Raw genomic sequence first — 26020 nt, forward strand, 5'->3', positions numbered from 1 at the left:
AGGCTCTTCCGCTACATAGCCTCAGATTTGAACTTGAAATCCTCCTATGAGTTTCAAAGGTCTATTACATCTGTAGGGCATTTGGGGGTGCAATTGAGACCAGACATTAAAAGGATACTGAACCCAATTTTTTTCTTTCATTGTTCAGATAGAGCATACAATTTTAAGCAACTTGCTAATTTACTCTTATTAGTTTTTCTTCTCTCTCTTGGTATCTTTATTTGAAAAAGCAGGAATGTAAAGCTTACGAGCTGGCCCATTTTTGGTTCAGCAACCTGGATAATGCTTTGATTGTTGGCTACATTTAGCCACCAATCAGCAAGTGCTACCCATGTTCTGAACTAAAATGGGGCCTTTTAAAATAAAGATACCAAGAAAAACGAAGAAAAACTGATAATAGGAGTAAATTAGAAAGTTGCTTAAAATTGCATGCTCTATTTGAATCATGAAAGAAAAAATCTGGGTTCAGTATCCCTTTAAATGAGGTTAGAGACAAGGACTATAGCCGCATGTTACATGAAATCAGATCTCTACTGGACTCTTGGTCTTTTCAAGAGTTATCCTGCCTAGGCCACATAGCTTCCCTGAAAAACTTAAAATTATGCTTACCTGATAATTTCATTTCCATCTGTGGGAGGAGAATCCATTGCTTCATTCATTACTTGTGGGAACAAATACCCAAAGCTCTAGAGGACACTGAATGAAAAAAACGGGAGAGTAAAAGGAGGCGGACCCTATACTGAGGGCACCACAGCCTGCAGAACCTTTTTTCCCCAAAAGCTGCTTCCGCAGAAGCAAAAAAGTCAAATTTATAAAATTTTGCAAATGTATGTAAGGAAGACCAAGTGGCCGTCTTACAAATCTGCTCCATAGGACGAAGTCTGCCTGAACTCCTTTGTGGCTTGAAGATAAAACTTCAAAGCCCGAACCCCGTCCAGATTATGAAGTAACCTCTCCTTCGAAGAAGAAGGGTTAGGACACAAAGAATGAACTACCATTTTCTGATTGATGTTACGACTCAACACGACCTTGAGAAGGAAACCCAATCTAGTGCGAAGAACAGTCTTATCAGCATGAAACACCAAGCAGGGAGGCTCACATTGCAAGGCCACCAACTCAGACTGTGTGTGCCGATGCAATAGCCAGTAATAAAAGGACTTTCAACGAAAGAACCTTAAAGGGACACTGAACTCCCTTTGAAGAAATTTGAAGCAGCTTTCTAATTTACTCCTATTATCAAATTTTCTTCATTCTCTTGGTATCTTTAATTGAAATGCAAGAATGTAAGTTTAGTTGCCGGCCCATTTTTGGTGAACAACCTGGGTTGTTCTTGCTGATTGGTGGATAAATTCATCCACCAATAAAAAAGTGCTGTCCAGCGTACTGAACTAAAAAAAATGCTTAGATACATTCTTTTTCAAATAAAGATAGCAAGAGAACGAAGAAAAATTAATAGGAATAAATTAGAAAGTTGCTTAAAATTGCATGCTCTATCTGAATCACGAAAGAAAAATTTTGGGTTCAGTGTCCCTTTAATGTCAAGAACCTAAATAGGCTTAAACAGAGCCCTCTGCAAAACCTTAAGAACTAAATTTAAGCTCCAAGGAGGAGCCGAGTTCCTGAAGACAGGCCTGGTCCTAACCAGCGCCTGAACAAAAGACTGAATGTCAGGAAGCTCTGCAAGCTTCTTCTGCAACAGTACAGATAAAGCAGAGATCTGTCTCCTTAGGGAACTGGCGGCAAGACCCTTATCTTCCTGGAGAAAGGCCAAAATCCTGGATACCCTGCAATGGGTATCCTCGTTCCTCACACCAGGACAAGTAGGTCCTCCACACCTTGTGATAGATGCGTCTTCCTGGCCTGAACGAGAGTCAAATCACCCTTTCAAAAAATCCTCTCTTGGCTAAGACTAGACTTTAAATCTCCACGCAGTCAGCCTCAGAGAAAAGAGATTTTGATGTAGAAATGGACCTTGAACTAGCAGATCCCTGCAACAAGGTAACTTTCATAGCGGAGTTGACATCGCCACCAGATCCGCAAACCACGTCCGCCGCGGCCACAATGGAGCAATCAGAATAGCTGAAGCTTGCTTTTGCTTGATGCGGGCCACTACCCGAGGTAGAAGAGGTAACTGTAAATTAGGTTGAAGTCCCAAAGTACCGCCAAGGCATCTATCAGTTCCGCCTGGGGATCCCTGGATCGCGACCCGTATCTGGGTAGCTCAACATGCACAGGTGAAGAGGTCTGAGATGGAACCTGGAGAATGGAATGTCATCTATGCTGAATACCATGAGCCCGATCACCTCCATACACCTGGCCACAGATGTCCTGGAGGATGTCTGAAGAGCTAGACAGTTGGACGCAAGCTTGCAACGTCTCTGATCTGTAAAGAATATCTTCATGGCTGAAGAATCTATTATTGTACCCAGGCAATCCACCCTGTTGCTGAGGCCAATGAACTCTTTCCTTTGTTTATCTTCCACCCGTGGGATAGAAGAGCTCTCGAATGATTTCCCCCCCCCCCCTCCACCCAAAAAAAAGAAAAAAAATGTAGGACGGAGCCTAGACCAGGATATTGTCTAGATAAAGTGCCACTGCAATTCCTCTGGCTCTCGCTACTGCAAGTAGAGCTCCCAGAACTTTGTGAAGACTCTTGAGGCAGTCGCCAGACCAAACGGAAGGGCCACAAACAGGATGTGCTGGTCCAGGAAGGCGATCCTTAGAAACCTGAAGTGATCCCTGTGGATTGGAACATGAATGTAGGCATCCTTCAGGTCTATAGTCATGAATTGCCCCTCTTGCAAGAGGGGCAAAATTGACCTGATCGTCTCCATCTTGAACGATAGAACGGACAAAAACTTGTTTAGGGCCTTTAGGTCCAGAATTGGACGAAACGTGCCCTCCTTTTTTGGGACCACAAAAAAGGTTTGAATAATATCCCAAACCTCTTTCTGCCGGAGGAACTGGGACGATTACCCCCAGAGATGAGTGATCCTTCACACACCCCAGGTAGCGATCTCTTTTCTGGTCTTGAAGATATGTTTGACAGGAGAAATCTGCCTCTGGGCGGATAAGAGTTGAAACCTATCCTGTAACCCTGGGATATGACCTCCAGAACCCAAAGATCTATAACGTCTCTTCTCCAAGTCTCCGCAAAGAGAGATAGTCTGCCCCCTACATGATCCGATGGTGGACCGAGTGCCACCCCTTCACGCCGACATTGATTTAGCTGGCTTCTTGTTCTACTTGGACTTATTCCAAGAGTTAGTTGGCTTCCCAGATCCCTTGGATTGCTCTGACTTTGCGGTAGGCTGCTGAGACTTGTCCGCACGAAAGGGACGAAAAGTAGATCCCTTTGGTTTAGCCTTCTTATCCTGAGGCAAGAAGGCACCCATTGCACCAATGACCGTAGAGATGATAGAATCCAGGCCTGGGCCAAACAAAACTTTCCCCTTGAATGGGAGGGAAAGCAAATGAGACTTAGAAGTCATGTAAGCAGACCACGACTTTAGCCACTGAGCCCTGCGGGCTAAAACTGAAGACCCTGATGCCAGCATTCAGGCGAAAAATCAGCGTTTTTGCATCACAAATTAACAAATGTGCCACCTTTAGGGCCTTAATTCGGTCTAAAATTTCATTGAAAAGAGTCTCCACCTCGACCATCGCTGCTAGTGTGTCACACCAGTAGGTAGCTGCACCCGCCACCGCGGTGACTGCCGCCGCCAGCTGAAAAACGAATCCCGTGAGTTGGAACATCTTCTGCAACATGGACTCCATCTTGTTTTCCATGGGTTCCTTGAAAGAGGAGCTATCCTCTAGCGGAATAGTCGTTCTCTTAGCGAGCATGGAGATGACACCATCCACCTTAGGGACAGTTCCCCAAAGTTCAAGGTACGCTTCAGGAGTGGGGAAAAGCTTTTTAAATGAAGAGGGGGAAAAAGGACGAACCCAGTTTCTCCCATTCATTCTTAAAAATGCTAGCCATTTTGACTGGAACCGGGAAGGCCTGGGGCACTACCCTGTCCTCAGACTCTATCAAGTTTAGGAATTGAAGGTTCCTCCTGTAGTTTTTGTTCCGGAACCTCCAACGTAGCAAGCACCCCTTTTAGCAGATATTGCAAATGGTCCATCCTAAACTTAAAATCAGGCTCCTCCGCGGATGGAGGCTTTGAAGTAGCCGATTCCGCCCCAGAAGCAACATCCTCCGATAAGTCGGAGTTGTCCTCAGCTGATCTGTCAGAGACATCCAGCAAAGTCAAAGACCCCTGAGACAGATAGCAGTGCAGTACCTTCCGCTTAGGACGAGGCAACGCATTAATGGCCGCAGAAACTGTAATTGATCAGCAAAGTCTGGTGACCAAAGGGCCCCTCCCTTAGGAGGATTAGTAGTGCCCTGGGGATCTGCTTGTGTAATCGGAGATGATTGCAGGGAACGCACCACATGGGACGGAGAATCCTCTAAGGTGGAGGGCTCAGTCGTACTAAATACTTTATTATTTTTGGTAATAGCAATATTGTCAAAGCATGTGGAACAGAGATAAGTCGGCGGTTCGACAGGAACCTCCTCACAATACACACAGTTAATGGGTTTAGATAAAAAGGGAGTATCCTCTAACATATCAGAGTCCTCCATAGCTTGCGCCTTTATTACTGACTTGATAAAAATAAATGGCACCTTTATATCCCAATGGCCGGGGCACTCACCACCTCCTATGACCCGGACTACAAGGAACCGCTCTCATCTCCTTCAAACGCAGGTCGAGAAAGAGGAAATTGTAGAGGCCACACCCAGTCACATGGAGTGCCATGCAAGACCGCCCCTGCACTCGAGAGGACGTGCCCAAAAAAACAACAAAAAAAACTTGCCTCAATTTCTCTCTATTAACTGTGTTCCACACTGACAGAGCCTCATCTCACACAAATGCAGTAGTAAATACAAACAATATTATGCATATTAATACCCCCCCTGTTCAACAGCCCCCTTCCGAGGGTATAACTTGTCTTCAAGCGTTAAAAATTATATGAAATGATCTTGCCACAATCAACGGCGTGGAAAAGGAACACAGCCCTTCAAGTGTGACAGGGTAGTAAGCATTGATCCTGACGGACTGGAGAGGAAAAGCAGGCAGCGAAAGGCGTCAACGCTGATTGCTTAAGGAGCTGTTAATACAAGTCAGGATGGTTTCGCAGAAGAAATCCCCCTGCATCTCCGGACTAACTTTCACCCATGCTCTCACTGAGAGGCTGACAGGACTACTTAAAACTCCAGTCCCATTGTTAAGAGTACTACCCTCCATTTAAAAAATCCTTTTTGCTAAAAGGTAAATATAAAGTCCTTGATATTTTTTTATAGATACTTTTGTCGTAGATATAGTAGACAAACAATAGTCCAATTAATATCGTGGACAGATGTGTAAAATCTTAGTAGATTTTTGCCAAATAGTTAGTAAAATGACCAGTTGTTCAATGGCTTTGTTTTCGCGAATCTCTATAAATAGAGATTGCCGACATTGAAGTCACATTATCCAGTTGAAGGATTGAAACAGATTTAAAAGGGACTTGATTTCTCAAAAAAGGAATCCACTAAAACTCTGCGCAGAATAAGGATAGAAGAATCATCACAGAACTACTTCCCATAGTAGTGTATGCAGATAGTGACGTCACCAACCTGGAAAGCCAAATAAACGGAGCTGTATAGACACCTGTGCCCAGCTGAATGCACGGAAAGTTCCCCAGCTGAATCAAGGTAGGCATATAGAGGTGTAACAGCCCGTTTTAGTGTGGTACTCTTCTGAAGATAATATCTTTTCACAAAGTCTGTAAAACAAAGCCATTGAACAACTGGACATTTTAATAACAATTTGGCAAAAATCTACTAAGATTTTAGCAAAAAGGATTTTTTAAATATCAAAGCGCTATAATTGCAATATTCGTGATGCACAAGGATTTGAAATATCTGATGTATAAGGTTACAAGGTGGATACTGAATAAATAGAAATGTTAATACATATGACCTGTAATATATAAGATAACGTTTTATATTCAATTGTATATTGTGTTTTAAAAAGATTTGTGGATGTCACAAACCTTCTTACTATTATTTTAGAATCTTGCATAGCAATAAATAACCCCTTAGCTGTCTAGCGCACATATACACCTCTTTCTGTATATTTTCTGCTCTGAATTTCCCTCGCCTGTGCACCCAGACCAGTGAAAAACGAGCAACCTCCAAAACTAAGAAAGAACAAAATACTAAGCTCTTGATGTGAAAGAGTATTTTAACCCCCTCCACTAACAAGCAAAGTGAAAGCCCTGAGAAGAGAGTTGTTAGATGGCCGCCACTGAGAATAAACAGCGCAGAAGAAGGGGTTAGGCACTACCTCACAGCGCCAATACAAACTCTAGAACTAAGAGTCAAGAGTGCAAAATGTCTAAAAAAAAAATAAAATAAGCAGCCTCGCAAGTGCTGCTACCAGCGTGGAGTGTTGTGGCTGCATAGGAGAGAAAAGTCTTAAAGAAACAGAACTTGTAAAAAAAAACCCCAACAAAAAACCCCCATACCTTTTCTTAAGTTTATTTCTGAAGCAATGCGTAGATAGCTCACCCACTGATTGACCCCCCACAACACTGCGTACAAAGCCTGTACTACATGTTAAAGGACCAGTAAATACAGTAGATGTTTTTGTAACAAGTATGCCAAATGAACAGTTCAAACCGTTCGTTAAAATTTTTTTGAAGTGGGCAGCTAGAGCGAGGTGTAGTTAACTTACTTTTTTAGAGAGCTGAAATCAAAGCATATCTTCATTACAACTGCTGAATTAAACACCATCTAAAATATGGCTAACATTCCGGATCTGTTTATGCAAAGGGGTATGTTTAACATTACTTTAAGGAGGAGTACACAGACAAGGCCAACAGGAGGCGGCTGCCTGATAAATCCCAGTGACACAGGTAAAAGAAACTCCCAACAGAAGTGTTATTGTCGCTACCAAAAGTACTCATAACCCCCCCTCTGTCCTATTCCTAGCTCTGAGGGAGATAATGGGTCTCAAATTGGTTTTATAACCCTTATCCATGTAGGATCTAAAGCAGATCAAATGTTCACCTCCTGTGAAGGCAAAAATAAGACTGAGGTATACAGGGAAGTGGGAATGATTAAAAGCTCTTGGTATGTTGGGTCCTCCTAGTGGACAGGAGTTTAGTGATGGCTTATGGACTCCCTCTACACCTTATGAAAAGGAACTAAAAGGTTGTATAATTCATTAGACAAATAGGGAGCCTTCCAGGGTAAAGGAATTATGAATACTATGCAGAAAGAAACAGAAATTAAAATTATGAATATAGCAAAAAGCTAAAAACACGAGGTTTAAATTACTCAAGAGTTAAATTGCTCCCTGGAAAGTGGGTGTTTCCAACTCTACCTTCTTCTACATTCTTCCTCACACTAACAAAATAAAAATAAATAAAAATATGCTTACCTGATAAAATTCTTTCCGGATATCGTGAGTCCACGGCATCCTCAATTACTGTTGGGAATATCACTCCTGGCCAGCAGGAGCTGTTAAGCCGTTAAGTATCACTTCCCCTTCCCACTATCCCCAGTCATTCGACCGAAGGGAAATGTAGAAAAGGAGTAACAAGGTGTAGAGGTGCCTGAAGTTTAGAAGAAAACCCCCACACAAACTGTCTTTAAAATACAGGGTGGGGCTGTAAGCATACATTTTGTTTTCTTTCCAAAGATATGGTGAGTCCACGGCATCCTTAATTACTGTTGGGAACCAATACCCAAGCTAAAAGACACAGAGGACTAGGGAGAGACAAGACAGGTGAAACTAAAAGAAGGCACCACAGCTTGAAGAACCTTTCTCCCAAAAGAAGCCTCAGCTGAAGCAAAAGTATCAAATTTATAACATTTTGAAAAAGTATGCAAAGAGGACCAAGTTGTAGCCTTACAAATCAGTTCCACAGAAGCTTCATTTTTGAAAGCACAAGAGCAAGAAACAGCTCTAGTGGAGTGGGCTGAGATTCTCTCAGGAGGCTGCTGTCGTCCAGCAGTCTCATACGCCAAACGAATTATACTTCTCAACCAAAGAGAGAGAGAAGTAGCAGTAGCTTTCTGGCCTTTATGTTTCCCAGAAAAACAAACAGAGAAGAAGACTGGCGTAAATACTTAGTCGCCTGCAAATAGAATTTAAGAACACGCACAACATCTAGGTTGTGCAACTAACGATCCTTATGAGAAGGAGGATTAGGACAGAGAGAAGGTACCACAATTTCCCGATTGATATTTCTAACCGAAACAACCTTAGGAAGGGTTAGTACGAGGAACTGCCTTATCTGCATGAAAAAATGAGATAAGGGGAATCACACTGCAAAGCTGAGAGTTCAGAGACTCTCGGAGTAGAAGAGATAGCAGTAAGAAACAAAACCTTCCAAGTTCACTTAATATCTATGGAATGCAATGGCTCAAACAGAGCCTGCTGCAAAACTTTAAGAACAAGATTAAGGCTCCAAGGTAAAGCAACAGACAAACACAGGCCTGATTCTGACCAAGGCTTGACAAAAAGATTGCAACACCTGGCACGTCCGCCAGACGCTTGTGCAGCAAAATAGACAAAGCAGAAATCTGACCCTTCAGAGTACTGACAAACCCTTTTCCAGACCATCCTGGAGAAAGGACAAAATCCTTGGAATCCTGACACTACTCCAAGAGTAGGCTTTGGATTCACACCAATAGAGATATTTACGCCATATTTTATGGTAAATCTTTCTAGTAACAGGCTTGCAAGCCTGAATCATGGTCTCAATGACCGAATCAGAAAACCCACGCTTAGACAGAACTAAGCTTCGAATATCCAAGCAGTCCACTTCAGAGAAATGAGATTTGGGTGAAGTAAGGGACCCTGAAGAAGTAGGTCCTTCCTTAGAGGAAGTCTCCAAGGAGGGAGAGACGACATCTCCACTATGTCTGCATACCAGATTCTGAGAGGCCACGCACAAGCTATTAGAATCACTGATGCTCTCTCCTTCTTGATACAAGCAATGACTCGCGGAAGGAGAGCAAACGGAGGAAACGGGTATGCTAGATTGAAATCCCACGGAACCGCCAGAGCATCTATCAGAGCGGCCTGTGGATCTCTTAACCTTGAACCCCCATTTGAGGGTTAAGCTGGAAAACACCTCCGGATGTAATTCCCACTCCCCAGGATGAAAAAAGTCTGTATGCTCATAAAATCCACTTCCCAGTTGTCCACTCCTGGAATGTGGATGGCAGATAAACAGCAATTATGAGCTTCTGCCCACTGAATGATCCGAGCCACCTCCTTCATGGCTAAGGAACTCAGAGTCCCTCCCTGGTGGTTGATGTAAGCCACTGAGGTTATGTTGTCTGACTGAAACCTGATAAAACGGGCTAAGGCCAGTTGAGGCCAACCCATCATGGCATTGAAGATCGCTCTCAACTCCAATATGTTTATGGGGAAAGCAGATTCCCCTTGAGACCAAAGTACCTTTGCCTTCAACGAATGCCAGACTGCTCCCCAGCCCATCAGGCTGACATCTGGTCACAATCAACCAGGAAGGATTCCGAAAACATGTCGCCTGAAACAGACTGAGACACCCACCACGGAAGAGATTCTCTTGTCGACTGATCTAGCACTATCTTATAAAACAGATCTGCATAATCCCCGTTCCATTGAATGAGCATGCATAACTGCAGAGTTCTCAAATGGAATCAAGCAAAGGGGACAATGTCCATGGAAGCATCCATCAGACCAATTACCGCCAGACATTGGGCCACTGATGGTCGAACAGCAGACTGTAGAGAAAGGCAAGCGGAAAGAATCTTGTTTTTTCTGACCTCCGTCCAATATTTTTATTGATAGGTAATCTTTAATGGTCCCCAAGAAAACCACCCTTGTAGCTGGAACAAGGGAACTCTTTAACTAATTTACTTTTCATCCGTGGGAACGAAGAAAAGACAACAAGGTCTGTGTGTGAGATTTTGCTAGTTGAAAAAATTGCACTAGAATGTGGTCCAGATAGGGCATCACAGCAATTCCCCGAGCCCGAATCACTGCCATTAGAGTCCCCAAAACTTTTGAGAAAATTATGGGAGCTGTGGCAAAATCGAATGAAAGAGCCACAAAGTTGTCCAGAGTAGCTAAAACCTACTTTAACAGGACACGGAGGTGTTCAAGCTTAAACATGAAGGATACAACATTTAGTATCAGAAGAAGGAATTATACTGTCCGAATCTGAGATTTCACCCTCAGAGGCTACCGACGTATCTTCCTCTTCAGATTTATGAGAAAGAGCAACTTGGTTAGCCGGAACTGGATTGGAAATCTTACAATCTGATCCTTTAATTTTCCTCTTGTATCTTCTCTGAAGCATGGGAATGGCAGCTAACGCCTCAGATACCATAGAGGATACCTGGGCGGCAATTTATGCTTGCAAAAAAAACGCCTTCAGGAGATTGTGAGGAACCACAGGGCACTGCATGTGACGCTGTTAACGCTTGGGGCGTTTGAGAAGGCTGCGGCATTGCCTGAGCAGCATCAACCTAAGAGTGGTGGCTCAGCATAAAAAAAAAAAAGTCTTTAAACATTAATGTTCTCTCAATACAAGATGAACAAGAAAGGCAAAGGAGGTTCAACTTGATTATTCATACAAAGTTTGCATGCAACATAAGGCACTAACTCTAAGTCCTTATTGTAATTAAACAAAAAAAAAATATTCTCAAAGCTGTACCTTTAGGATATCCGTTCCCACAGGAATTAAGGATAGCTAACAGAACACAATACTGTTCTTATTGATATATTCTACAAATAATATGGAAACAAACAAGTCTGCTAATACCTCCTTCACAAAGGAGGATTTATACAGAGCACCTCTACACCTCAGCTCTATTACTGAGGTGCCTACCTGCCCCCTCTGCACTCCGGAAAAAAGTAGCGATTAAATCTTCACTTTCAAGATCGCAGGAGTCCCAGAAGCTCTAGGAGAACAAATACACGATCCGTTGGAAGCTGCACCATTAACATATAAAAAATCTGTGCTTTGCAAACGGAAATACCCCCACAGAAAAAGGATCTGCCTCTCTTCTTGTCAGAGGCGGTCCTGACGGCCATTAAAAGTAACATTGATCAGAACATTCCGTTCCATCATAGTAGACACAACAATCACTCGAATACTAGTGAAATCAAAGTACTGAGCCACTTTTAAAACTTTTTAAAAAGTCACTCACAGTTCCTGCCATAATAATCCACTTGTTACCACAGGAATTAACCCCTTAGTGCAGCTCCCTCTGCTTTAGTGCCAGCGTTCTTATCAAACAAAAAAACTAAATTTATGCTTACCTGATAAATTTCTCTCTCTTGTGGTGTATCCAGTCCACGGGTTCATCCATTACTTGTGAGATATTCTCCTTCCCAACAGGAAGTTGCAAGAGGACACCCACAGCAGAGCTGTCTATATAGCTCCTCCCCCAACTGCCACCCCCAGTCATTCGACCGAAGACAAGCAAGAAAAAGGAGAAACTATAGGGTGCAGTGGTGACTGTAGTTTAAAAATAAAAAACACCTGCCTTAAAGTGACAGGGCGGGCCGTGGACTGGATACACCACAAGAGAAAGAAATTTATCAGGTAAGCATAAATTTTGTTTTCTCTTGTAAGGTGTATCCAGTCCACGGGTTCATCCATTACTTGTGGGATACCAATACCAAAGCTTTAGGACACGGATGAAGGGAGGGACAAGGCAGGAACTTAAACGGAAGGCACCACTGCCTGCAAGACCTTTCTCTCAAAAATAGCCTCCGAGGAAGCAAAAGTATCAAATTTGTAGAATTTAGAAAAAGTATGAAGCGAAGACCAAGTCGCCGCCTTACAAATCTGTTCAACAGAAGCCTCATTTTTAAAGGCCCATGTGGAAGCCACCACTATAGTGGAATGAGCTGTAATTCTTACAGGAGGCTGCTGGCCAGCAGTCTCATAAGCTAAGCGGATTATACTTCTTAACCAAAAAAGAAATTAGTTGCTGAAGCCTTTTGGCCTGTCCTCTGTCCAGAGTAGACAACAAACAATGCAGATGTTTGACGAAAATCTTTAGTAGCTTGTAAATAAAACTTTAAAGCATGAACCACGTCAAGATTGTGTAAGAGACGTTCCTTCTTTGAAGAAGGATTAGGACACAGTGACGGAACAACAATCTCTTGATTGATATTCTTATTAGATACCACCTTAGGAAGAAACCCAGGTTTGGTACGCAAAACTACCTTATCTGCATGGAAGATCAGATAAGGGGAATCACACTGCAAGGCAGATAACTCTGAAACTCTTCGAGCCGAAGAGATAGCTACCAAGAACAGAACTTTCCAAGATAAAAGCTTGATATCTATGGAATGCAGAGGTTCAAACGGAACCCCTTGAAGAACTAAATTTCTTAAATGGCGGAGCAACAGGTTTAAACACAGGCTTGATTCTAACTAAAGCCTGACAAAACGCCTGAACGTCTGGAACATCCGCCAGACGCTTGTGCAAAAGAATAGACAGAGCAGAAATCTGTCCCTTTAAGGAACTAGCTAACAATCCCTTCTCCAATCCTTCTTGGAGAAAGGATAATATCCTAGGAATCCTGACTTTACTCCATGAGTAACCCTTGGATTCACATCAATGAAAATATTTACACCATATCTTATGATAGATTTTCCTGGTGACAGGCTTTCGAGCCTGAATTAAGGTATCAATGACCGACTCTGAGAAACCACGCTTTGATAAAATCAAGCTTTCAATCTCCAAGCAGTCAGCCGCAGAGAAATTAGATTTGGATGTTTGAATGGACCTTGGAGTAGAAGGTCCTGCCTCAGCGGCAGAGACCATGGTGAAAGGGATGACATGTCCACCAGATCTGCATACCAAGTCCTGCGCGGCAACGCAGGTGCTATCAAAATCACAGAAGCTCTCTCCTGCTTGATCTTGGCAATCAGACGAGGGAGGAGAGGAAATGGTGGGAACACATAAGCCAGGCTGAAGGACCAGGGCGCTGCTAGAGCATCTATCAGCGCTGCCTGGGGATCCCTTGACCTGGACCCGTAACAAGGAAGCTTGGCGTTCTGATGAGACGCCATCAGATCCAATTCTAGTTTGCCCCATAGTTGAATCAGCTGGGCAAATACCTCCGGATGGAGCTCACACTCCCCCGGATGAAAAGTCTGCCGACTTAGAAAATCCGCCTCCCAGTTCTCTACTCCTGGGATATGGATAGCTGAGAGATGGCAAGAGTGAACCTCTGCCCATAGAATTATCTTTGAAACCTCCAACATTGCCAGGGGGCTTCTTGTTCCCCCCTGATGGTTGATATAGGCTACAGTCGTGATATTGTCCGACTGAAATCTGATGAACCTGACCGCAGCTAGTTGATATCGGAATGAGGGCTTCCTCCTGAGTCCATGAACCCTGAGCCTTCAGGGAGTTCCAGACCGCATCCCAGCCCAGAAGGCTGGCATCTGTCGTCACTATAGTCCACTCTGGCCTGCGGAAACTCATTCCCCTGGACAGATGGACCCGAGATAACCACCAGAGAAGAGAATCCCTGGTCTCTTGATCCAGATTTAGCAGAGGGGACAAATCTGTGTAGTCCCCATTCCACTGATTGAGCATGCAAAGTTGCAGTGGTCTGAGATGTAGGCGGGCAAAAGGAACTATGTCCATTGCCGCTACCATTAGGCTGATTACTTCCATACACTGAGCCACTGACGGCCGAGAAGTGGAATGAAGAGCACGGCAGGAAGTTAAAAGCTTTGATAATCTGACCTCTGTCAGAAACATTTTCATTTCTACTGAATCTATCAGTGTTCCTAGGAAGGAAACTCTTGTGAGAGGGGAGAGAGAACTCTTTTCTTCGTTCACCTTCCACCCGTGAGACCTAAGAAAGGCCAGAACAATGTCCGTATGGGACTTGGCAATTTGAAAAGTCGACGCCTGTATCAGAATGTTGTCTAGGTAAGGAGCCACTGCTATGCCCCGTGGCCTTAGAACCGCCAGTAGGGACCCTAGAACCTTCGTAAAGATTCTTGGTGCCGTGGCTAACCCGAAGGGAAGAGCCACAAACTGGTAATGCCTGTCTAAGAAGGCGAACCTGAGGAACTGATGATCTTTGTGAATCGGAATGTGGAGATAAGCATCCTTTAAGTCCACGGTAGTCATATATTGACCCTCCTGGATCATAGGAAGGATGGTTCGGATAGTCTCCATCTTGAAGGATGGGACCCTGAGAAATTTGTTTAGGATCTTGAGATCCAAGATTGGTCTGAAAGTTCCCTCTTTTTTGGGAACTATAAACAGATTTGAATAGAAGCCCTGCCCCTGTTCCTCCCTTGGAACTGGGTGGATCACTCCCATAACCAGTAGGTCTTGAACACAACGTAAGAATGCCTCTCTCTTTATGTGGTTTACAGATAATTGTGAGAGATGAAGTCTCCCCTTGGGAGATGAAGCTTTGAAGTCCAGAAGATATCCCTGGGAAACACTCTCTAATGCCAAGGGATCCTGGACGTCTCTTGCCCAAGCCTGGGCGAAGAGGGAAAGTCTGCCCCCTACTAGATCTGGTCCCGGATAGGGGGCTACTTCTTCCTGCTGTCTTAGAGGCAGCCGCAGGTTTCTTGGCCTGCTTCCCCTTGTTCCAAGCCTGGTTAGGTCTCTAGACTGGTTTGGACTGGGCAAAATTTCCCTCTTGTTTTGCATTAGAGGAAACTGAAGCTGCGCCACTCTTAAAGTTTCGAAAGGAACGAAAATTATTCTGTTGGGTCCTTAACTTATTGGACCTATCCTGAGGAAGGGCTTGACCTTTTCCTCCAGTAATATCAGAAATGATCTCCTTCAGACCAGGCCCGAAAAGGGTCTGTCCCTTGAAGGGGATGTTAAGAAGCTTAGACTTTGAAGTAACGTCTGCTGACCAGGACTTAAGACATAGCGCCCTACGCGCCAAAATGGCAAAACCTGAATTCTTAGCCGTTAGCTTGGCTAAATGAAATAAAGGAGTTAGCTAACTTAAGAGCTTTAATCCTGTCTAGAATATCGTCTAGCGGGGTCTCCACCTGTAGAGCCTCCTCAAGAGACTCAAACCAAAAAGCCGCTGCAGCAGTAACTGGGGTAATGCATGCAAGAGGCTGGAGAATAAAACCTTGATATATAAAAATTTTCTTAAGGAGACCCTCCAATTTTTTATCCATAGGATCTAGGAAAGCACAACTATCCTAGACTGGGATAGTTGTACGCTTAGCTAGGGTAGAGACTGCTCCCTCCACCTTAGGAACCGTCTGCCACGAGTCCCGTATGGCAGCATCTATGGGAAACATCTTTTTGAAAGCAGGAGGGGGAGAGAACGGCACACCTGGTCTATCCCATTCCTTAGTAATAATTTCCGAAAACCTCTTAGAACTGGAAAAACATCAGTGTAAACAGGCACTGCAAAGTATTTGTCCATTTTACACAATTTCTCTGGAACCACAATGGGGTCACAGTCATCCAGAGTCGCTAAAACCTGCCTAAGCAATAAGCGGAGGTGTTCAAGCTTAAATTTAAACGCTGTCATTTCAGAATCAGACTGAAGTAACGCCTTCCCTGAGTCTGAAATGTCACCCCTCGGCTTCTGAGCATTGTTAGGGTATATCGGACACAGGCATTAAAGCGTCAGAAAGTTCTGTATTAGTTCTAGCCCCAGAGCCGTCTCGCTTTCCTTGTAACCCTGGCAGTTTGGACAATACCTCTGATAGGGTAGCATTCATAACTGCCTCCATGTCCTGTATGGTAAAAGAATTAGACGCGCTAGGATGTACTTGGCGTCACTTGAGCGGGAGTTATAGGTTCTGACACATGGGGAGAGCTAGATGGCATAATCTCCCTCTTTTCAGTCAGAGAATCCCCTGGAGATAAATCTTTAAGCGCCATAATATGGTCTTTATAGTTTATAGAAATATCAGTACATTTGGTACACATTCTAAGAGGGGGTTCCACCATGGCTTCCAAACATATTGAACAAGGAGTTGCCTTTATGTCAGACATGTTTAACAGACTAGTAATGAGACAAGCAAGTTTGGAAAACACTAATAAAAAAGTGAAACAGCAATTAAACAAAAACGTTACTGTGCCTTTAAGAGAAAAAAAACTAGCACTTAAACTGCAAAACAGTGTAAAAATACAATAAAGTCTTTGAAGTTTTTACAGTGTGTTTAAGGGACTAAAGCAACATTGCACCCACTTGCAAATGGATGATTAACTCCTTAGGCCCCAAACCGGATTGAAAAACGTTAAAAAACGTTAAGTCAATTGAGCACCTTGCCACAGCTCTGCTGAGGCTCCTTCCTGCCCTCAAATACGATTTTGTGCAGAAATAACCCCTTTGAAATGGTCCTCAGATGCCAGAGGACTCCTCTAGGGAAGCTGGATGTCTCAGTCTGAATTAAAACTGTGCAGTTAGAGCGCGAAAATAGGCCCCTCCCACCATGTACTGGATGCCAGAGGGGCCTTAAGAAAATACTCCTAGGAGTATCTGACTAGCCATGTGGAAAACTAGGCTCCAAATAAAGACTTCTCCCTCAGAGAAAAAAACGTCCTATTTATGAAATCATGTAAACGTTTTGTCACTAAGCAATATGATTATTAACATGAGTATTACCCTGTTTTGTAAGCATAATCCCAGTCGCTGTTAAATCACTGCATCAGGCTTACCTCAAATACACAAGGCTCTGTGAGCATTTTCTAGAACTTATTCATCTCTCTAGAAATACAAATACTGAACATACCTGAAAGCAGGTAATCTGCAGACCGTTCCCCCAACTGAAGTTTTCCCATATTCTTCAGTTATGTGTGAGAACAGCAATGGACCTTAGTTACAAACCGCTAAGATCATCAAATCTCCAGGCAGAATTCTTCTAATTTCTGCCTGAGAGTAAAACAGTACAACGCCGGTACCGTTTAAAAATAACTAACTCTTGATCGAAGGTAAAACTACACTAAGTCACCACATATCTCTTGATACTTCCTTTCTTGTCGAGAGTTGCAAGAGAATGACTGGGGGTGGCAGTTAGGGGAGGAGCTATATAGACAGCTCTGCTGTGGGTGTCCTCTTGCAACTTCCTGTTGGGAAGGAGAATATGCCACAAGTAATGGATGAACCCGTGGACTGGATACACCTTACAAGAGAAAAAATGTCTCTTACCTGCACCTCTGGCTGTCCGGTAGGAGGACAGCTCACCCGGCATGAGAGGAAGCCACTCCTCACAGAAACCTGTGAAAATAAGGACAGAGTAAACCTACTCTGGCTTTCTGCATAAGGGCAGCAACCTGTTAAGAAAACGCAGTGAGGCCCACCTCACAAGTTCCTAATTGCTTGAAAGCTACCACTGCCCTACTGAAGAGACTGCTGCTGTGGAGTACAGCTAAACCCAATTTAAAAAACAAAATTTATGCTTACCTGATAAATTCCTTTCTCCTGTAGTGTGGTCAGTCCACGGGTCATCATTACTTCTGGGATATTAACTCCTCCCCAACAGGAAGTGCAAGAGGATCACCCAGCAGAGCTGCTATATAGCTCCTCCCCTCTACGTCACACCCAGTCATTCGACCGAGAACCAACGAGAAAGGAGAAGCCAAAGGGTGCAGTGGTGACTGAAGTATAATTTAAAAATTTAGACCTGCCATAAAAACAGGGCGGGCCGTGGACTGACCACACTACAGGAGAAAGGAATTTATCAGGTAAGCATAAATTTTGTTTTCTCCTGTTAAGTGTGGTCAGTCCACGGGTCATCATTACTTCTGGGATACCAATACCAAAGCTAAAGTACACGGATGACGGGAGGGACAGGCAGGCTCTTTATACGGAAGGAACCACTGCCTGAAGAACCTTTCTCCCAAAAACAGCCTCCGAAGAAGCAAAAGTGTCAAATTTGTAAAATTTGGAAAAAGTATGAAGAGAAGACCAAGTTGCAGCCTTGCAAATCTGTTCAACAGAGGCCTCGTTCTTAAAGGCCCAAGTGGAAGCCACAGCTCTAGTAGAATGAGCTGTAATCCTTTCAGGAGGTTGCTGTCCAGCAGTCTCATAGGCTAAACGTATTATGCTACGAAGCCAAAAAGAGAGAGAGGTAGCCGAAGCTTTTTGACCTCTCCTCTGACCAGAATACACGACAAACAGGGAAGACGTTTGTCGAAAATCCTTATTTGCCTGTAGATAAAATTTCAGGGCACGGACTACATCTAGATTGTGTAGAAGACGTTCCTTCTTCGAAGAAGGATTAGGACACAAAGATGGAACAACAATCTCTTGATTGATATTCCTGTTAGTGACCACCTTAGGTAAGAACCCAGGTTTAGTACGCAGAACTACCTTGTCTGAATGAAAAATCAGATAAGGAGAATCACAATGTAAGGCCGATAACTCAGAGACTCTTCGAGCCGAGGAAATAGCCATTAAAAACAGAACTTTCCAAGATAACAGCTTGATATCAATGGAATGAAGGGGTTCAAACGGAACACCCTGTAAAACATTAAGAACTAAGTTCAAACTCCATGGTGGAGCAACAGTTTTAAACACAGGCTTGATCCTAGCCAAAGCCTGACAAAAAGCTTGAACGTCCGGAACCTCTGACAGACGTTTGTGTAAAAGAATGGACAGAGCTGAAATCTGTCCCTTTAAGGAACTAGCGGATAAACCCTTTTCTAAACCTTCTTGTAGAAAAGACAATATCCTAGGAATCCTAACCTTACTCCATGAGTAACTCTTGAATTCGCACCAATATAAGTATTTACGCCATATTTTATGGTAAATCTTTCTGGTAACAGGCTTCCTAGCCTGTATTAAGGTATCAATTACTGACTCAGAAAAACCACGTTTTGATAAAATCAAGCGTTCAATTTCCAAGCAGTCAACTTCAGAGAAATTAGATTTTGATGTTTGAAAGGACCCTGGATCAGAAGATCCTGTCTCAGAGGCAGAGACCAAGGTGGACAGGATGACATGTCCACCAGATCTGCATACCAAGTCCTGCGTGGCCACGCAGGCGCTATTAGAATCACTGATGCTCTCTCCTGTTTGATTCTGGCAATTAATCGAGGAAGCATCGGGAAGGGTGGAAACACATAAGCCATCCCGAAGGTCCAAGGTGCTGTCAAAGCATCTATCAAAACCGCTCCCGGATCCCTGGATCTGGACCCGTAACAAGGAAGCTTGGCGTTCTGTCGAGACGCCATGAGATCTATCTCTGGTTTGCCCCAACGTCGAAGTATTTGGGCAAAGACCTCCGGATGAAGTTCCCACTCCCCCGGATGAAAAGTCTGACGACTTAGGAAATCTGCCTCCCAGTTCTCCACTCCCGGGATGTGGATTGCTGACAGGTGGCAAGAGTGAGACTCTGCCCAGCGAATTATCTTTGATACTTCCATCATTGCTAGGGAGCTTCTTGTCCCTCCTTGATGGTTGATGTAAGCTACAGTCGTGATGTTGTCCGACTGAAACCTGATGAACCCCCGAGTTGTTAACTGGGGCCAAGCCAGAAGGGCATTGAGAACTGCTCTCAATTCCAGAATGTTTATTGGCAGGAGACTCTCCTCCTGAGTCCATGGTCCCTGAGCCTTCAGAGAATTCCAGACAGCGCCCCAACCTAGTAGGCTGGCGTCTGTTGTTACAATTGTCCAATCTGGCCTGCTGAATGGCATCCCCCTGGACAGATGTGGCCGAGAAAGCCACCATAGAAGAGAATTTCTGGTCTCTTGATCCAGATTCAGAGTAGGGGACAAGTCTGAGTAATCCCCATTCCACTGACTTAGCATGCACAATTGCAGCGGTCTGAGATGTAGGCGTGCAAAGGGTACTATGTCCATTGCCGCTACCATTAAGCCGATCACCTCCATGCATTGAGCCACTGACGGGTGTTGAATGGAATGAAGGACACGGCATGCATTTTGAAGCTTTGTTAACCTGTCTTCTGTCAGGTAGATCTTCATTTCTACAGAATCTATAAGAGTCCCCAAGAAGGGAACTCTTGTGAGTGGAAAGAGAGAACTCTTCTTTTCGTTCACCTTCCATCCATGCGACCTTAGAAATGCCAGTACTAACTCTGTATGAGACTTGGCAGTTTGAAAGCTTAAAGCTTGTATCAGAATGTCGTCTAGGTACGGAGCTACCGAAATTCCTCGCGGTCTTAGTACCGCCAGAAGAGCACCCAGAACCTTTGTGAAGATTCTTGGAGCCGTAGCCAATCCGAATGGAAGAGCTACAAACTGGTAATGCCTGTCTAGGAAGGCAAACCTTAGATACCGGTAATGATCCTTGTGAATCGGTATGTGAAGGTAAGCATCCTTTAAATCCACTGTGGTCATGTACTGACCCTTTTGGATCATGGGTAGGATTGTCCGAATAGTTTCCATTTTGAACGATGGAACTCTTAGGAATTTGTTTAGGATCTTTAAATCCAAGATTGGCCTGAAGGTTCCCTCTTTTTTGGGAACCACAAACAGATTTGAGTAAAACCCCTGTCCGTGTTCCGACCGCGGAACCGGATGGATCACTCCCATTAGTAAAAGATCTTGTACACAGCGTAGAAACGCCTCTTTCTTTATTTGGTTTGTTGACAACCTTGACAGATGAAATCTCCCTTTTGGGGGAGAGGATTTGAAGTCCAGAAGATATCCCTGAGATATGATCTCTAACGCCCAGGGATCCTGAACATCTCTTGCCCAAGCCTGGGCGAAGAGGGAAAGTCTGCCCCCCACTAGATCCGTTCCCGGATCGGGGGCCCTCAATTCATGCTGTCTTAGGGGCAGCAGCAGGTTTCCTGGCCTGCTTGCCCATGTTCCAGGACTGGTTAGGTCTCCAGCTTTGTCTGTAGCGAGCAACAGCTCCTTCCTGTTTTGGTGCAGAGGAAGTTGATGCTGCTCCTGCCTTGAAATTACGAAAGGAACGAAAATTAGACTGTCTAGCCTTAGGTTTGGCTCTGTCTTGAGGCAGGGCATGGCCTTTACCTCCTGTAATGTCAGCGATAATTTCTTTCAACCCGGGCCCGAATAAGGTCTGCCCTTTGAAAGGTATGTTAAGTAGTTTAGATTTAGAAGTAACGTCAGCTGACCAGGATTTTAGCCACAGTGCTCTGCGTGCCTGAATGGCGAATCCGGAATTCTTAGCCGTAAGTTTAGTTAAGTGTACTACGGCATCCGAAATAAATGAATTAGCTAGCTTAAGTGTCTTAAGCTTGTTTGAAATCTCATCTATAGTTATTGAGTCAAGAGTCTCTTCCAGGGACTCGGACCAAAAAGCGGCCGCGGCCGTGACAGACGCAATACATGCAAGGGGTTGCAATATAAAACCTTGTTGAACAAACATTTTCTTAAGGTAACCCTCTAATTTTTTATCCATTGGATCTGAAAAGGCACAGCTATCCTCCACCGGGATAGTGGTACGCTTAGCCAGAGTAGAAACCGCTCCCTCCACCTTAGGGACCGTCTGCCATAAGTCCCGTGTGGTGGCGTCTATTGGAAACATTTTTCTAAACACAGGAGGGGGGGGAAAAGGGTACACCGGGCCTATCCCACTCCTTAGTAATTATTTCTGTAAGCCTCTTAGGTATAGGAAATACGTCAGTACTCGCCGGTACCGCATAGTATCTATCCAGCCTACATAATTTCTCTGGGATTGCAACTGTGTTACAATCATTCAGAGCTGCTAATACCTCCCCTAACAGTACACGGAGGTTTTCGATTTTAAACTTAAAATTTGAAATGTCTGAATCCATTCTATTGGGATCAGAACCGTCACCTGCAGATTGAAGCTCTCCGTCCTCATGTTCAGCATACTGTGACGCAGTATCAGACATGGCCCTATTATCAACAGCGCACTCTGTTCTCACCCCAGAGTGATCACGCTTACCTCTAAGTTCTGGTAATTTAGCCAAAACTTCAGTCATAACATTAGCCATATCCTGTAATGTGATTTGTAATGGCCGCCCTGATGTACTCGGCGCTACAATATCACGCACCTCCCGAGCGGGAGATGCAGGTACTGACACGTGAGGCGAGTTAGTCGGCATAACTCTCCCCTCGTTGTTTGGTGAATGATGTTCAATTTGTACAGATTGACTTTTATTTAAAGTAGCATCAATGCAATTAGTACATAAATTTCTATTGGGCTCCACTTTGGCTTTAGCACATATAGCACAGAGATATTCCTCTGAGTCAGACATGTTTAACACACTAGCAATTAAACTAGCAACTTGGAAATACTTTTCAAAGCAATTTACAAATAATATGAAAACGTACTGTGCCTTTAAGAAGCACAGAAAAAAGGTTATGACAGTTGAGAAATAATAAACTTGAGAAACTATATCAAATTCTTTCCGGTAAAAACACAATTTTAGCAAAGGATTGCCCCCATTAGCAATGGATAACTAACCCTGAATAGCAGAAAAAAAGTGCAGAAAATAAACGTTTTTTATCACAGTCAGTCACAATCTCACAGCTCTGCTGTGAGTGATTACCTCCCTCAAATTAACTTTTGAAGACCCCTGAGCTCTGTAGAGACGAACCGGATCATGCAGGGAAGACAAGAGACTTCTGACTGAATTTTCTGATGCGTAGCAAAAGCGCCAAAATAGGCCCCTCCCCCTCACACACAACAGTGAGGGAGATCAGTAAACTGTCTTAAATGAAATAAAAACAACTGCCGAGTGGAAAAAAACAGTGCCCAAAACAATTTTTCACCCAGTACCTCAGATAATTAAACGATTTAACATGCCAGCAAAAACGTTTAACATCAAAGAAATGAAATGTCATTAGAAAGCCTGTTGCTAGTCAATGCAAATTAGGCTAAAGTCTTATGCATACAGTATTATCCCAGTGAAGTGCCATTCCCCAGAATACTGAAGTGTAAATATACATACATGACAGCCTGATACCAGTTGCTACTACTGCATTTAAGGCTGAGCTTACATTATATCGGTATGGCAGAATTTTCTCAGTCAATTCCATTGTCAGAAAATAATATGCTGCTACATACCTCTTTGCAGGTTAACCTGCCCGCTGTCCCCTGATCTGAAGTTTACCTCACTCCTCAGATGGCCGAGAACAGCAATATGATCTTAACTACGCCGGCTAAAATCATACAAAAAACTCAGGTAGATTCTTCTTCAAATTCTACCAGAGAACGAACAACACACTCCGGTGCTGTTATAAAATAACAAACTTTTGATTGAAGGTATAAAACTAAGTATAATCACCACAGTCCTCTCACACATCCTATTAGTTGGGGGCAAGAGAATGACTGAGTGTGACGTAGAGGGGAGGAGCTATATAGCAGCTCTGCTGGGTGATCCTCTTGCACTTCCTGTTGGGGAGGAGTTAATATCCCAGAAGTAATGATGACTCGTGGACTGACCACACTTAACAGGAGAAAAGGAAAGATCAGAGCAAACCTACTCTTGCTTTCAAAATAATAAACTCTTGATTGAAGCAAATCTTATTCAGACACCAAGACTTCACCTCTCCTTGCACCAAAGGCAATGAGAATGACTGGGGATTGTGGGAAGGGGAGTGATACTTTAAGGGACATTATGCACTCATTTTTTCTTTGCATAAATGTTTTGTTGATGATCTGTTAATATAGCCCATAAAGTTTTATTAAAAAAAAAAATAATGTATAGTTTTGCTTATTTTTAAATAACATGGCTCTGATTTTCAGACTCCTAACCAAGCCCCAAAGTTTTATGTGAATACCGTCAGCTACCTTCTCCTGCTTGCTAATGTTTGTGTAAAGGGTCTTTTTATATGCAAAAGAAGGGGGATGGGGGAGTGTCTTATTCCCCACTTGCAATGGGCTTTACAGCTACCTTTTCAACAGAGATAAAATGAGAGCTTCTAAGTAAGTCTTTAAACTGTTTTATACTGGATTTTCATATCAGTATCTGGGCATCTTGATCTTTATAGTAGTGTCTATTACATGCAGTTATATGAAAATGAGTGTATATTATCCCTTTAACAGCTTTGCTGTGGTGCTCTTTGTTGCTGGCCAGGAGTGATATTCCCAAGAGTAATTGAGGATGCCGTGGACTCACCATATCTTAGGAAAGAAAAAAAACGTATTGTTGTCTAAAGAATTACAGGAACCTCCAAATACAATTGCTTGCAAAGATAATGTTACAGGTTGTCATTATTAAAGGGAACCTCAACACCTGATTAACATATTCTAAACTAACTTTTTCTAACTGTGCAAAATAAACTAACTAGCAATGCTGTATGCAGTCTTTTCATCTTACTGCATTTTATTTTTGATAAAAGCTTTATAATTTAAACATTGATTTGCAGCATTGGATGTGATGCAAGCTGCCATTTGTTAAAGTATGTTTCACAACAGTGTGTCACGTGATGCACACGGCACCAGCTATTAGTAAATCACAGTGAGCCCTGCAGTCAGTGTCTGACAAGAACGGCTTCAGGCACTGTTATGTTTATAAATAGAAAGAGCAGGGAAAGGAAGTTAAAGGGGGAGGAGAGGTTAAGACAGAGGGAGGCACAGGGGGAAGAAAGGCTCCGGAGATCATATGTAAGTTAGATGAATGTCTCTTGTTACAATTTTTATGCAGCGTGAGTTTGCTTTCTTTCTTCCCCCTGTGCCTCGCTCTCTCCACCTCTCCTCCCCCCTCACACTTCCTTCCCTCCTCGTGCTATTTATAAACATAACAGTGCCTGAAGCCGTTCTTGTCAGACACTGCAGGGCTCACTATGATTTAGTAATAGCTGGTGCTGTGTGCATCACGTGACACAGTGTTGAGGAACGCACGTTACAAGATGGCAGCTTGCATAGCTTATACAATGCTGCAGATCAACGTTTACATTGTAAAGCTTTTATCTACAATAGAATGCAGTAAGATAAAAACTGCATACATCATTACAATCAGTTTATTTAGGATAATCAGTAAAAGTTAGTTTAGAGCATTTCCAGCAGGTGTTTAGGGTCCCCCCTTTAAGCATGCTCTGAAATTTTGCACTTCCATGCCACAAGCCTCAGTTTGAACACATACACTCCCAAGGAGCATGCAAACTGAGAATGGCAGCACAGATGTCCATCAACTACACAAACCCCAACATAGAACAGCTTTAAAGGGGACATTAAACACTAAGAGCCCCATGTACTAAGCAGCATAAACTGCTTCGGAGTCTGTGTGGGAAAGGTTCACAAAAGAGAGCCTGCTTCTCGCAATGTGAGAAGCAGCGGTCATCAGACTGCTGCTTCTCGCAATGTGAGAAGCAGCGGTCATCAGACTGCTGCTTCTTACACTCTCCGCCATCTCTAATTTGGCAGAGAGAAATAACCCAGAACTCGCTCGTTTTGGGTGATTGACAGGGCAATCTCTCAAAAAAGAGGGAATAGAGTGGAGTTCCACACTCAAGTAAGTAGTGGTACATACTGGCAGCGCACGAACAGGATCGGGTGCCTGTATGCCGAAGCCAAGTTCTCAAGTTAAGAACCTTGTCCGCATGCACTTTATTACATGGGGCCCAATACCTTAGCTTCCACTGCATTCATTTACCGACGTGTTTTCAACTCTCCTTTAGATACCTACACAGTGAATCCTAGGATCATAAACAGCAGAACGCGTAATTAGAGGGAGGTGCATGAAATATATTTAGTGTTTAATGTCCCTTTATTTTGCTTTTCTTTTTGGAACTGGATCTTTTTGAATCTGTGATGCTGGATTCTTTTTAATAAATTGTATTGTTTCATAAACTGGTAAATCTTTATAAGTATACATCTACAAAAACTATAATTAGCATCTCTAACTGAAATACAAACACAAAATAACAGTTCTAATGAAAAAACATAATTTATGTAAGAACTTACCTGATAAATTCATTTCCTTCATATTGGCAAGAGTCCATGAGTTAGTGACGTATGGAATATACAATCCTACCAGGAGGGGCAAAGTTTCCCAAACCTCAAAATGCCTATAAATACACCCCTCACCACACCCACAATTCA

General features: G+C 43.4%; 1 protein-coding gene across 1 annotated transcript in view; it reads right to left on the reverse strand.

The window, feature by feature from the left end:
- The window catches only part of SCAF11 (SR-related CTD associated factor 11), a 519944-nt gene that overhangs the window by 186391 nt on the left and 307533 nt on the right, over positions 1–26020 (reverse strand). Inside the window, exon 12 of the mRNA XM_053719207.1 lies at positions 5669–5817. Within this exon, the coding sequence (XP_053575182.1) occupies positions 5669–5817 (149 nt within the window). The remainder of the gene's footprint in view (positions 1–5668; positions 5818–26020) is intronic.

Source organism: Bombina bombina, chromosome 6, assembly GCF_027579735.1.
Source record: "Bombina bombina isolate aBomBom1 chromosome 6, aBomBom1.pri, whole genome shotgun sequence".
Taxonomy (NCBI): domain Eukaryota; kingdom Metazoa; phylum Chordata; class Amphibia; order Anura; family Bombinatoridae; genus Bombina; species Bombina bombina.